The 14392-nt window shown below is 44.8% G+C and overlaps 1 protein-coding gene across 9 annotated transcripts in view; it reads left to right on the forward strand.

Annotated features, from left to right (window-relative positions):
* The window catches only part of ACACA (acetyl-CoA carboxylase alpha), a 148070-nt gene that overhangs the window by 120597 nt on the left and 13081 nt on the right, over window positions 1-14392 (forward strand). For 8 of the 9 annotated variants that reach the window (XM_037371042.1, XM_037371031.1, XM_037371094.1 and 5 more), the window contains 4 exons: window positions 197-293; window positions 979-1114; window positions 7419-7596; window positions 9406-9518. In XM_037371042.1, the coding sequence (XP_037226939.1) occupies window positions 197-293; window positions 979-1114; window positions 7419-7596; window positions 9406-9518 (524 nt within the window). Of the gene's footprint in view, window positions 1-196; window positions 294-978; window positions 1115-7418; window positions 7597-9319; window positions 9519-14392 lie in introns of those variants that run through there. The other variant, XM_037371102.1, reaches the window with a different exon arrangement.

The following is a 14392-nucleotide window of genomic DNA, read 5'->3' on the forward strand; positions in this document are numbered from 1 at the left end:
TTTTGCTTTGAGAGCTGTGACTTCTGCTCTGAAATTCTCCAGCCACATACCTAAATCCTTCAAAAAGGCCAGAATGCTGCTTCCACCATTTGCTTGCTTTATTTGTCTCTCTTGAGTATTTTGATGCAAATTGGAAAAAAATTCTAGTTCTGTAACAGCAGAAATACGAATTTTGATTTGTCTCGCATGTTACCAGGCTGGGAGGAATACCTGTAGGAGTAGTTGCCGTAGAAACGAGAACGGTGGAGCTCAGCATCCCTGCTGATCCTGCAAACCTGGACTCTGAGGCCAAGGTAGGTTGAACATGTGCTCAGGTGCTTGTTTGTCCTCTGCAAATGTCTTTTGTGGAAAGAACACTTCTTTTGATGGGATTTCACACCCCCCCGCCCCACCCCCCCTGCCCCCAAATGTGGGACAAAAAGTATAGCCATTCCTTGGTGAGGTGCTGCATGGCAGCTGCTGGGAGGAGTGAACAGACAGTTGTGTTGGCCATTCGTGCAGGAGACATGTTCCCCAGCAGTTCTGCTTCTCTTACGACTTAGGTGAGGTGCCAGGGACTAGGGCCCAGGAGATCTGGTAGGCAAAAATTGTTCCCCTTTTGCTGTGACCATAGTGTTTCACGGTCTTTCTGCTCTGACATTTTGCTTTTCTTCTGCCTGATCTTACAGCTCCGGCCCTACATCTCTTTGGGGTTTTCTCCTTTCCTTATCCTTTTCTCTCCCTTCTCCTTCATGTGCTTTCCACAGTCACAATGCCATCTCTGTTTTTCTAAGCTAGTGGGAATGCTCCTCTTGACTTTGGTGACAAAAGAATTGTCCTGATTTTTCTGTAGGCAAGCAGATACTAAGCATTTCACACGCTGCATTCCTCATTGTTAATTCCATATCACAGCTCTTGTTGCATGTATTTCTGTGTTCTTATGCCAACTCTTACATTAATGTGTTTCAAGGCTTAACAGGTTTTTTTTGTTCACAACAGATAATCCAGCAGGCTGGTCAGGTGTGGTTCCCTGACTCTGCCTTTAAGACTGCGCAGGCTATCAATGACTTCAACAGAGAAGGGCTGCCGCTGATGGTCTTCGCTAACTGGAGAGGCTTCTCTGGTGGAATGAAAGGTAGCCATCAGTTCAGATCCCCTCTTGGCATTGTCCTGTAGAGTGGTTTGTCTTTTACTGCTCAGTGCGCTGCTGCTGCTCCCTGCTGTGTCATACCCAATGGCACTGGCTCTGCTGGTTTAGCATCCTGAAGCAGTTCTCTGGGGACAGACCAGCAGTGGGAATGTGTGGCAAGGGACAGAAGTAGGTCGTGTCTTTGGGTAGCAGCTAGCTATTACATTGGCTTGGCTGTGGTGACAGCTTGTACCCAGAAACTTGCAGAATGGATCTGCTTCACCAGAGTTTGATGCAGTGTGCATCCAGCCTGTCTCTTTCATGGCAAGTATGTGACCTCCCTTAGAAATGCTAATAAGGGATACTTCCCTAGGCCTACTAGAGCGTTTGGACATGTCAGCTCTCTGAAATCATGGCAGTGCTCTGCCCAGCTCTCCTGAAAGTCAGTTGTGATCATTGCACAACCAGCTAGAGGAAGGGGATGCTGTGCTGCAGTAGCTGTGGTGGCAAAGAGGAATGACTCTGCTCCCCTTGTGTGTCTTGTCTTTAACAGGCACATTGCAGGAATAACACAGAATATGCAAGTTGCAAATTTGATACCATTCTTTTCCAAATATGCAATGCAACTGTATTTTTGTATGTACCTCGCATACAGTTAGAGGAACTGGCCAGATTGTAGATTCATGGAATCATAGAACTGTTTAGGTTGGAAAAGACCTTGAAGATCACCAAGTCCAACCAATTCTGATCTGCATTGAGAACAGGTAATTGGATGTTAACAGTGGTCTAGTTGCTAACAAAATTTGCAGCTGCCTGCCTGGGCTAGTTAAGCAGTAATCTCAGGAAACCCCTTCAGCTCAGGAAGGTTTTATATCCTGTGTCCCAGCTTAAAAGTGGGGCTGGACAAGCCAACAATATTACCTATCAAAAATGTATAGGCATATTCTGTCAACATTGTCTCATCAATGATTTTTCCTACCGTAACATTGTCCTGTCAAGGACTGTCTCCCAGTTGGCTCTTTTGGTGGTAGTGATGTTCAGAGGGAGTGAACAGTTAGAAAACTGCTCAGTTAATGTACCAGCAGTTACGTTTTTGCACCACATATTGCTGTTTTAAATTTTGTGAAGTGCCAAGAATGTGAGATTGGTACTATAAAATTTAAATAAGTAAAAGATTATGGCCTCTTACCTGCATGTGGCAGTTAATGAGCAAAGAAGAAAAGTTAGATGCACTAACATGGTGCAAGGTCCTGCTCTGGAAAGACTCGCAGGGTGACACCAGCTGTCTTGCTCTGCTGTCTTGTTAGGGCAGAAAGCAATGACATTGAGTTTGCAGATGCAAAGACGGAAGGTCTTTTTGCAAAAGATGGCAAAATTCATTCCTCTGCAGAATAGCTGTTACCTTTCAGGATGGCTTCTGTTCCGTGTGCCGCTACTGCACTGCCTTCGTGACTTGCTTTCCCTACCGCACAACTTACGGGGAAGTTGTTGATGTAACTTTACTGAGCATTCATTAAATATTACTTTGTCTTATGTTGTGAGATCCGACAGCTTTGCCAGTGTCCTTTGCTGGGTGCTTCAGAAACTGAGTTTAGCTTTGAAGTTGCAGCCAGAAGCCCGAGAAAGGCACTACAACGATACTAATATTTGTGTTGTGTATCCCCACTTTGCCCTACTGGCTGCTGGAGGAGGAGAGAGCTGCCGCAGCGGAGGGAAGCACAGAGCCAGTTTGCACCTTGGTCCATGCGTTTTCCTGCACGTTGTTTGCTGTTGGGGGCTGCTTAGCAAGTGTTGGTCTCTCCTGACACACTCTGCCTTCCTTGGGGAGTTGTTTGCAGTTTTGGTTTCAGTGCTGGCTGGGGATTATGCAGGGAGGGAAAATAAACAATTATGCCACCCCTCAGTGCACACAAACATACTGCCAGGAGCCGACTGCACTGTGGGTAAAATGACTCCAAAATTGTGTGTAATGAGTAGGAAAAGATTAGAGACAGCTCTTGCTATGCTGAAAATTGACATTAGTTGGGGGGGGGGGGGGGGGGCACAGGGAAGAGAGACAGAGGCACCCCCCCCAGTCCCCCCTGCCTCTTTCCTAGTCGGCCTAGGAGGTGTAATTCAAGCCATAAAATAAATAAATAAATAACATAAATAAAGGCGTATCACAACGGTATTGGTGGTTTCCCCAATGAGCTCTATCTGGCCAGAAGGCTATTCAGCATAATGCAAAATTAAATTATAAAAACTGGCTTGAATATTTAGATGGAGGAGCCATTTGGAAGTGGTTTATTTAGGCGAACCGGCAGTGACCCACAACGGGGAGACATCAAGCGTGAAATTTACTGGAAATTAGCACCAGGGTCTTGGACTCGGCATGAATAGTTTGATAGCATGCAAATCCCCGCGACATTAAACTGCAGCGCTGCTTGTGCTACAGGGTCACTCGCAGTTGGTTTTTCATGTTTTACTTATTATTTTTTCCTGGGACAGGTTATAAATAACAATAAAAAAATTTCAGTAGAATGAAAAGGCTGTTTTAAATCTCTGATTACCTGGATGTTGAATGACAGTATTGCTTGTATGTAATGGGTTTATGAGGGACATTATGTGTCTGCAGCCAATCTATGCCTGGTGTTTACCTTCAGGTCCTATCTGATAATCCAGCCAAGCTGATGAGATCCGTTCCAGTTTTGGAGGTTCAGGGCACACGGCCCAACACTATGGAAATGCAAAAAGCTGTCTGCAGCCTTTCTAGCATGCTTGATGCATCTGACTGCCAATATTTACACGTACAGTGTAATGATAACAGCTTCCAGCAGATTTCATGTCTGCGTGTAGTAGATGCTGATGCACACTGCAACTGAGCAGGCAGGCAGAGAATGGGAAAGTGCGCTGCGAACGCTGTCTGCCCTACTGAATAACGAGCAACGCTGCTGCTTTTAAGAGGACTTCTGTGGCATTTCTGTCTTGCAAGTGGCTTATTATGCTGTTTAAATTAATACAGGAATTAAATTTGGCCCAAAAAGACAATATTTAGTTTTTCCGGTCTCAACATAAGCAACTTCTTTGCAAGAACAGTCGTGCAAACAGCCCGCTCTTAAAACGTGTGTGGGGTTCTTTGCAGCACGGATGATGATGGAACAGTTGGATGTTGTTTTAAACATAGGAAGTATGTTAGTTACACTATTAACAGTTTATGAAGTGTGTATCCTACCAAGGCACTAGGGCTGCATGGGCAGCTCAGGCACAGAGCAGTGATCACCGTTGAGATCTGGCATCATTTACCCCCTGCAGCAGCTAAATTTGGTGCAGTATTTTCCATTGTAAAAGCAGAGAATGCAGCAAAACTGCAAATAAGAGGCGTTTGTCACAGTATGGCAAATGTTTCATAGTTCACTCAAATACTGTATTAATGTAAATCAGGAGGGTTGTGTGTTCTGGTGATGGCGACACAGGCAGGTGTCTTGGGTTGTCTTTGCAGTATTTTTATGATCTTCAGCTCTTCTTATATTTTACCTCTTAAAAATATCCATTCTCTAAGAGTCCCCACTTTGCTGACATGTGTAAACGCAGGCAAATTGAAGAGTTGAGATAGTGCGAGGAAAAAAACATGCAAAAGCACAGGGACCCTTCTGTAGCCTGTGGGTGCTGTGGTCCCATTTTGCTGTCCCCTTTTGCTTGCCTCTGGAGCTCAGCAGCTCCGTGGCCATGATGGCACCACAGGGACCCTGCGATGGCAGCACTCAGGCTGATTGCCTCTTTTTTATTTGAGCAAAGCTTGGTCTCCGTTACTGGAAGCTGTTACCCTAAGAAAAGGGGAAATACTCTACCGCAGAGGAGTTTACAGCCAGATCGGACCATGGTAAGGTGCATCTGTAGCCCACGAGCGCAGCAGCAGGTCCACTGACCTCAGTGGAAGTTTCGAGCACGCGAGAGAAGCCAGCAGTTGGTGTAAATCCATACATAAAATATTAAACTGAGGCCGCTGGGATGCTCCAGGAAAACAAAGTGCTGTATTGCAGGATCCCAAAAGGAGTAAGTGTATACAGAACCGCATAGCAGTAAAGCTCATGCTGTTGCCTAGCTTTGCAAGTCTGATCCTGGAAGTATTGTAGGTACAAAAATACTTCCCTGACCATGCCCATGCCACCTTGGTAAACCTGGAAGAGATTTGGAGTGATGCACAGAAAGCATCAACTTTCAGTTTCTCTGCTTCTCCTCCCTCTGCCTTGTTCAAACAAGTAGCACTTCTTTTTTTCTACACTTAACCTGAGTAAAATATATACCCTTGGCAGGAGTGAAAAATGTATTGCTAATTACGCAATTATTTTATTATGTAGCACTAGTAAAAAATGTCTAGTAAAGAATTAATTCAGTTAAAATAATTTGAATCAAGCAATTATTTTCTTAACACTAGAATTAGCTGAAAGTACTTCAAGTGGTTTATTACTAGCACTACATAATAAAATAATTGTATAATTAGTAATAAATTTGTCACCCCTTTTGAGGTCTTTTTCTTTGCTCAGGACAAAGGGAAAGGTTGGAGTTTTGTTTGGTTCTCAGTTCCCACTGTCTCTGCTGTAATTTATGTTTATTCACAATTAGAGGAAATAAATTGTTCTTCTCTTCATCAGCATTTGACGTTTCTTAAATAACATGAAGCTCCTTTTCTTGGGTACTTGGACATTGACCTTGCAAGTGAACTGGAGAGATCACATCAGTGCCTATGGTACTAGCGTGCGTGTGTGTGTGTGTGTGTGTATATATACACACACATGTGCATGTATCTTACATACACCTCTCTTCCTTGCTTTATATATGTTAGTCTGAGTATATATCTGTAAGAGTGTGTGTGTGTGTTTCCCAAAGAGTTAAGCACTTAATTATGTTCCTGTTAATGCTTAACATTAAAGTGAGGGTTAAATGCCAAGGGGACCTTGGCTGGAGCCTCTTTCTTCCCTGGAAGTGATGGCTTTCTCAAGTGATACAGGGATTTTAGATGAATAAAAATGTGTCAGCCTTTCAAGACTATTACTGAAGGGCAGCATGTGTGCATGGTACATGTAGGCAACCCACTTCATTTTTTCTGCTCTGTGCACTGGTGTTTTAATGGGCAGAAAAAACCAGGCAAACTAAGCAAAGAACAAAAATGGTAAAGGGGATTGGATATACTGTCCTGGGAGACATGAGAAATGAATACCTACAGCGTGTCTAAGGGGAACAAAAGCCAAACCAAACACTGAAAAGCCTACTGCTATTTATAGCAAGCCTGAAGGAGTGGAGACATTATGTAGGGTGATGCAAGGAGTAGTAATATTAAATTAATGGGGCTGGGGGAGGAGAAGAAGTTTGGCTGAATACTGAGGAAAATTTTATCTGTTTGAACGTGGAAATGCCCCTAAAGAAGTAGCAGATTTATCATTTGGGATTTCTAAATGAAAGCTTTAAAAAGCACTGGGAAAGAAACGTAGGATACAGTCCTGTGTGAACAAAGAGAGGGACTAGATGATCCTAATAAGTATTTTTCATTTCTTGTATATTTGATTTGATACTTCTATATATTATTATATGTTACAAAAGATATACATATATTCAAGGGTGCCTGTTCCCATTACAAGCTACATCCATTATAACTACATTGTCTCATATACATTCTTTTGCCTTCCCTTTTTCTCTTTTATTTAAATCACCTTTGGGGCTGGTATTTTCAATGTACTGTCTTTACACAGTAGAGCTGTTCTTATTAATTTTGAGCAAAATGCCTTAAACAGATTTTAATGCAAGAAGAGAAGATTGCTGTTTCACATCCCTCCCCACACACTAATTTTTATAAAGATATGTAAAAGGTCTGCTGCCGTTAGGTGTGCCATGCACATTGCACAAATCGTGATACAGATCCATGGTACTAAATCTGAAATAGGGCAGCTGCATTTGTGTCGAGTACAGAAATACCTGGCCTGACGTCCCGAGCTGCTGTAGTATGGCTTGGCTGGGGGGTAAGGGATGGATTGTCTCTAGGGCAGGCGGTGCAGGGCTGGTTGGTGAACTGAGGACCCTGCTGTCCGTGGTGTGTGAACGGACATGGTTACAGGGGGAGTAACCAGACCATTTCCAGAGTGGAGGTCCAGTGTCGGCAAGCAGGGCTGACGTGGGAACATCTCCTTTCTGAGTCCATCTTGTCCAGGTCCAAGAACAACAGCAGGAGGTGGTTAGAAGTGCTGAATAATTGTAATTTTTCCCCAGTTTGACCGCGTGTGGCAGGGCTGAAGCACTGACATGCTGTGACTGCAGGCACTGTGTCCTTTTCTTGCAGATATGTATGACCAGGTGCTCAAGTTCGGTGCCTACATTGTGGATGGCCTGAGAGAGTATCGTCAGCCCGTGCTTATTTACATCCCACCACAAGCAGAGCTGAGAGGTGGATCCTGGGCTGTGATTGACCCTACCATTAATCCTCGTCATATGGAGATGTACGCAGACCGAGAAAGCAGGTATGGCAGCTTTCTCCTCCCTCCGTAACCACCTGCTTTGAGGCATAATTACCTGGCTGAGCGGGAAGCTCTCAGTTAAGAGTGTGACAGTGTTACTGAAAGGGGCTGACCACTTCCCAGTTGTAACCCATGTCTCGGAGGAGTTGCTGTGTAGTGATCACAGCGGGGACAGTTCGGATCGTCTCCTGACTCAGACTTAGATGGGGGTGAGCTCTGTAGCTGGTGTGAGCCAGCCTCTGTGAAGGTTCATTCACAAAGCACAGTGAGATGCTGGTGCTTAGGGTTGGTTGGTTTTTTTTACTGCTCTGATACTTCCACACATTGCTTTGCACTTTGAAGCAAGTGCCTCTGTATATGATTTTGCAAATTAATTAAGTGTAAATAAGTGTGTACTTTAAAATCCCTGAGTGTTTTACTATCTGTCCTGTGGGTGGTTGGGTTAGCTGCACACTTTTAATTAAATTCAACTTGCATAAGTAAAGTTCCAGTTACTTGTGGTTCAGGACGTAAAACTACAGGCAAACTCTTGGAAGCAGGTTTTTAAAAACATCTTAAAGAATCCCTAAAATACAGAGACACTGAATCATTTGGAGGAAAAAGCTAGCCCTGCCTGGGCTCTCTGTAGCAGATAGAAGGAAGGGGTGTAGGAAGACAGCATTAATATGGTGCTGTCAGGGTCCTCAACTCCTGCCATCTCAGCAGGGCAAAATTCCTGGGCAGCTGCTCCAGGGGGAGAAGAAAAAGTGTATGTGGGGAGGACTTGGGAAAAGATGCCCTTTCCACATGCCCTTTTCTCTGCCCTTCCCAGCTGAATTTTGCACCTGATGGGATGCTTACCCCTCTCTTTTCTAAAGAAGCAACAGAGAGACCTGTGGTCTGTTGGCCTTGAGATTTCTTGTGTCTCGAGCAAACATTGTCTAATCTCTGCCTCCTGGAAGTCAGAAGTTTTTGCTGTTCTTTTTCTACTTAGAAACGTGGAGCCTGTTTGCTTCACTGTCAGACACAGTGTGAGCAGGATTTCTACAAGCTGCTTCCCCCTGCCAGTGTTTTTGGGGTGTGTGCAGGAGCAGCTCCCTCCTGCTGCCACCCTGTTCTGCTCTGGGCTGTGGCAGTGTGAGCTTGCCGCTGGGGAATCTCAACCAGCTCCCCACCTTGCAAGAAATCAGGAAGGACCACGTGTGGTTGTAGAGCTGTGGTTGGACTCTAGAGGTCTTCAGCTCCAGCAGCCAAGAAGAAGATTATTTTGCAAAATGCGTCATCCTATCCCGAAATATTGTTACGCATTTGTAATAATTTACGTCGCTGTTGCTGTTCCATAACCCCTCAGCACTGACCTTCCTCCTTGTCATTACTCTAGCCCTCACAGTTAAAGAATGAAGTGATTTTATTTACCAAGCCCAAGTTTCAAATCACGTGCTCCTCCATCATTGACCTGGGAAGTGGGATCTCTAATGATAGTGGCTGGTTAATTGGGTTGTTTCCTAAAGCTTACCTACCTTCTGAAAGAACTTTCAGGTCACAGCTTAAAAGAGACTGCCAAAGAGCATTGCTTGTGCCAGGCTGTACTGTGTACTGTTGGATGGGTGTGTTTCTGTGAAGCCTGGTGTGTGTTTGTGGCATTGGATAAATAATAGCTAAGATTCTTTCTTTCTTGTTCTCTCTTTCTCTTTGTTTTGTCTCCCTCTCCCCCTTCTCTTCTCTTCTTTTTTTGCATACTTTCTAGATAACATTGAACCATTCCATTTTGTGTTTCCCCTTGTCTGATGACCTGAAAGTGCCTTTCTTTTCTCTTTTCCCATCACTGATCAGAGGAGGAATCCTGGAACCAGAGGGGACGGTAGAAATCAAATTCCGCAGGAAGGATTTGGTGAAGACGATGAGGCGAGTGGACCCCGTATACATCCGCCTGGCAGAGCGGCTCGGTACGTCTGCGCAGGGGCTGGCGGGGCAGTGATCCGTTCAGCTGGTGGCTAATGAATGTGTTTATAGACCTTAAAAAGGGGCACTGAGGCATTTTATCAAATTCATGATAATTTTTATTTACTGTCATCTAACTTGGGGAGAAAACCAGATGGGACAAGCTGCATGTTTGTACATGTGAGAGAGATGATGCCCATGTGCATTTAGCATACCTAGCGTGTGTGTAATATAGTGTCTTTTTGAACTGAACTTTTTTTTTTTAATTGAATCGGTCTTACAACAGACACTTCTACAGATGCTTGAGTCTAGTTTCCATCTCAGCAATTGCTCAGAGCTCTAAAAGCTCACGGACCAAACCTTCAGCTGGTGTCATTTGGCGTAACTAAGAATTTGGCCAAAGACATTTTGGGGTGCTGGACTATCACTGTGTGTCTGAGGTAGTTTTGAGTAATGATAACTGTCTGCTCTTCTGTTTCAAGAAAATAAAAAGTATTCTTCACCTCCTCGGTAAAATACGGGGTGATCTGCAGTGTTCAGTGGCTAGCACGTCACTGCGTGTGTTGCATTATTACTGCGCCTTTTGCTCTAAATGATCCCAGTGCCTGGTATACACCCAACAACCCAAAATACAGAGTGTTCAGCAAAATGCACTTAATATCAGATATGTACTCTCTCAGGGGAATAGACTCTTTAAATAGTTCTTTACTAGCTCTTACTATAAGAGTATAATCTTACAGAACCTCTTTTTACCTCCAAAATTGACTACATTTCAGCAGTGGAAGAAGCATGCTATGTGGGTATGGTTTGAATTTATAAAGCCTTTTGGAATCCTTCAGGAGGAAAAGTGTTCTGCAAATGACTGATAAATCGTGGCTATTGCTGCAGTTACATTTTATTATTTGGCTTTTTTTAATTTATGGCAGTGCAACAATTTATATACAAAATAACCATTCTGATATGCCTTGGAAAGAGAATAATAATTGTGAAGTGTGTGGTGAGTGTTAAGAATCAGACTGTTTGCTGATTCTTAACCAGGTTTTTACTGATGTCTTTGACAGCATCAAAGACATTTTTCTTTTTTTTTTAATGATAGTATTTTGGCACTGTCTTTGTTTTCTCTTACTGTGCCAATTGCTTTCTGGGCGAGAAGCAGGTTAGCAGGTGTCTGAGTTTTGCAGGCCAGCACAAGGCATCCGTTTTATCGGAGCTCAGCTCTTGCCCATGGACCTGATACGTTACTGCGTGAGGGAGCGGATGCAGATACCCAGGTGGATGGATGTGTTTTTCTGTTTTGCCTGCGTCTAGTGGAATTAAAAAGCCGATTTTAATGTTTGTAGCTGCAGCAAGGAAATTCTTTTCACAAAACCTCACTTTTGACCTATGTTAGAGTTGACAGTGTCCCTTTAGGAGTAAACAGATAGCGTGACTACACCAAATCGTGGAGAACCCAGCACAGGATCCCAGCAGATGCTCTCCTAAGGTGTTCCACACTTCAGAGGTTGCAGTCGAGTTCCATACACAGTCAGGACTCACAGCTACACCTCGCGTGGGTGTTTGCACCTCCGTGTCCGACGCAGGAGAGCTGCCTCTCCGGTGCAGAGTCTCCAGGGGAAGGAGAAATCAGATGTGTGGTTAGAGAACAGTCAGCTCAGGTCCATGCAGATAAATAGCACTACAGCAGGAGTACTGTTTCTGAGAGTATTTACCTTCGCCCCACCATAAAAAGCACTGGCTCTGCCAGCAAACAAACCAACCTACTGCCTCTGCAAAGAGCTGGTGTCTTCTGCGCGGCGAGTGCCGGGTGAATCCTTTCCCAGGAGCAGAATCCGTGGCTGCGGACAAAGAGGGCTACTGGAGTGTTTAAATCCTGAAGCGATAGAGGAAGGGGGCGAGCAGAGCAGCATTGCTGTTGGTGGCCCCACCGGAGGGTCCCTCACACAGGGCGGATGCCGATGGCTGCAGAGCACCCCTGAATCACACCGGTGGGATCTGTGCCAGCATCACTGGAAAAAAATGCAGGGAGAAAGAGGGAATACGGTTTTCTGCCAACAGTATCAAAAATCCACCACCAGCTATGTGAGGAGCCTGTTCAGGGCTTTTTTTTCCCCTCTACAGGGTAATTACTCCCAGCAACTCCATACACTTTAATTAAAATGACTGCAACACAAGAGCAAGTCACTTACAACTGTACATACAGAGAGCTCTAAAAGCTTCAGTCACTGATAAGCATCTCACTTAGATGGCTCGTAATTGCTCCCAACATCGGGGCGATCATTGCTGTTGTTTTGCCACTAATTCTGTACCATAGCAGGAAAGGCAAGATTGCAGGACACAGTGAATTGCATAATTTTTTTTTTGCTGGTTTTCTTTCTGGCCAATTTAAAATTTGTCAAAGTCGGTCTTCTTCTGGATCACTGCCCTTTGATATTTCGCGCACTCCATTTGCCACAAACAAGCCGCAGGGCCGCAGTTCATGCTGACTCCAGCAGAAGCAGAGAAAGCTCCATTTATCTTACACTGCCTGCTGAATTCTTACTCATTAGCTGGGGGTTCACTGCCTCTCTTTAACCCCTGAATGGCTGTCATCCCTCCCTGGAGCTGCTGAATAGCGGGGGGGAAAGGGAGATGCTCTCCAACGTGTGCCTGTTGCAGAGGGGTGGGGAAACAGGGTGATGGTGGTCTCGTTCCAGGCGTCTGGAGGCACTGGGGTTGGACTTGCAACTGGGGTGTGTGAGAGCAGAGAAGGCTGGCAGATATTGAATAATTTGACATAAATCTGTTCATTATCAATTCTCCAGCACTATTGCTGAAATGTTTATTAGCCCCATGTTTTATTAAAATGTCACTCAGAGTTGTGCTATTACAAACCAGCAAACAGTGCGGAGCAAAGGGCAGGGAAGGAAGGGATAGCCCTTATCCTGCCCAGGAGCACGTTTCCACACTGAGTAGGTGTGCAAGGAGAACGGTGACTGCCTAGAAATGAAGGAATGATTCAGGCTGCAAGCCTCTGGCCGTAGTGAAAAATACAGTTTCAATTTTATTTATTTATTCCAATTAGAGTAAAATATGTAGGAGTAGAATAAAAATTAGCTTTGTCATGGAGATTCTGGGCAGGTAATGTGTCGGATGCACAGTGTAATCTGCGCAGAGATTTGGTGGAATATGAATGAAAGGAATGGCAAAATGGCTCCAGTTAGAGCAAGACTGGATATTACATTTTCACATTTCTCCTATCAGGTATTTATCTCATAGTAAAATGGAAGCATCTCTTTGTCACCTGATATATGTTCTAACAGGGTGACTATCCTCTTCAGCTGATCCTACGAAATAGTTGCCCGAGTGCTAGCATGCATCTTCAGTTTGGTTTGGAATGATATGCCTGTCTTGCCTTTGCCCGCGTGTACCATACAAGGTGCCGGAGGGGGGAGCGTGCAGCGGCAGGTGTACAGCAGCACTCTGGGAGGTGGGAGTCGCGGTTGCTTTCTGCACAGGCTCAATGCTGCAAACGACCCTCCACTTCCCACAGGTAATATTACCAGTCTGTGCTGCTGGCTTCTGACTTGCTTTGTCCTTTATTTGGCTAAAGGGTGTGCAAAACTTCGCTTCTGTTTCCAGCAGTGAACACTCAAGCATTGGACCCGTAACTCCACTTTAGTTCCTCTCTGAAAATATACATGCCGAGGCATGGTGCCAGAACTGAACCCCAGGTCCCTCTCAGCCCCGACTGTGCCACCTGGTCAGGACTTTGCTGGTGACCTGGAGACAGCCCTGGCACAGCCTTGTTTCTTGGGTGGCTGAAAGCTTTCCATCCTGTGATTCATCTTGTTCCAAGCTTTAGCTCGAGAAGTTAGATTACAGCTCTAAAGTCTGGTAATTCTTCTCGAGGGGTGGTGGTGGTGGTGTTTGCTCGGTGTTGTAATTAATCAAAATGCTGGCTGTTTTCTTGAGCAACAACTAAGAAAAATGCTGCTGTTGTGATTCCATCTCTCAGGAAGTCTTGGGCAAATGCAGTCACCGCAGTTGTAACTTTGTCTTTTTAGGCAATGCTGGTTTCCAGTAACTGCTTCTATACACAAGTGCTGCTGCATTTAAATTGTTGTTAATTCACAATCATGAGTCTCGAAGAGCAAGTACTGCTTTCTGTCAGCTCCTTCATGACAATTGGCATCTTGAATATCCTCCCAGGAGGGATGTTTCCCCCCAAATGGGAATTTTTTGGAATTGCATGCCTGCCACACTTTGCCTGTTTGCTCTGATGCCGATACGAGGCCTTAGGAGCAAAGAGTTGGCAAGGGCTGGGGTGAAACATCACACGGTGCGGTTGTACAAGGATATATTCAAGCCCATATCATGAGCATGTGTGACCTTCACTGCTATTTCATATTGCACCTTTATAACATAAATCCTGCTGAATATTTAGTGAAGCAATTACAAGCAGTCTCATTTAAAGAAACAAGCGACAATCCAAAAATGCCTGTCTCTCGAGGGACGTGAGTGGCTCTGAGTGACCTTCCTTCTCCCCTCTGAAGCGGCTCCCTCCAGCTGGGGTGGGAGATGTGCTGCCTGGGCAGCCTGGATGTGGTTGGCATTCTTGCTGTCTTTGCTGAATTTTTGTCTGGCAAGAGCTTTGTTAAAGGCAGAGGAAGAGATGAGATTCAGGTAGGAGGATTATTGTTGCAGGTGTGGAAGTTAGGTGGGACAGTCATAACCAGGGTTAAAATCGCCATTTAATTATGTCATTAGGTGCAGAGTGACTGGTGTGTTTCTCCAGAGTTCATTTCCCAAGGACCCTTCCAGCACATGCTGCAGTGGGGTTTATCTGCTTTGCTGGAAAGAATGGCCACGAGCAGATGACAAGATAAATAAATTTGCCTGT

Source organism: Falco rusticolus, chromosome 1 (assembly GCF_015220075.1).
Source record: "Falco rusticolus isolate bFalRus1 chromosome 1, bFalRus1.pri, whole genome shotgun sequence".
Taxonomy (NCBI): Eukaryota; Metazoa; Chordata; class Aves; order Falconiformes; family Falconidae; genus Falco; species Falco rusticolus.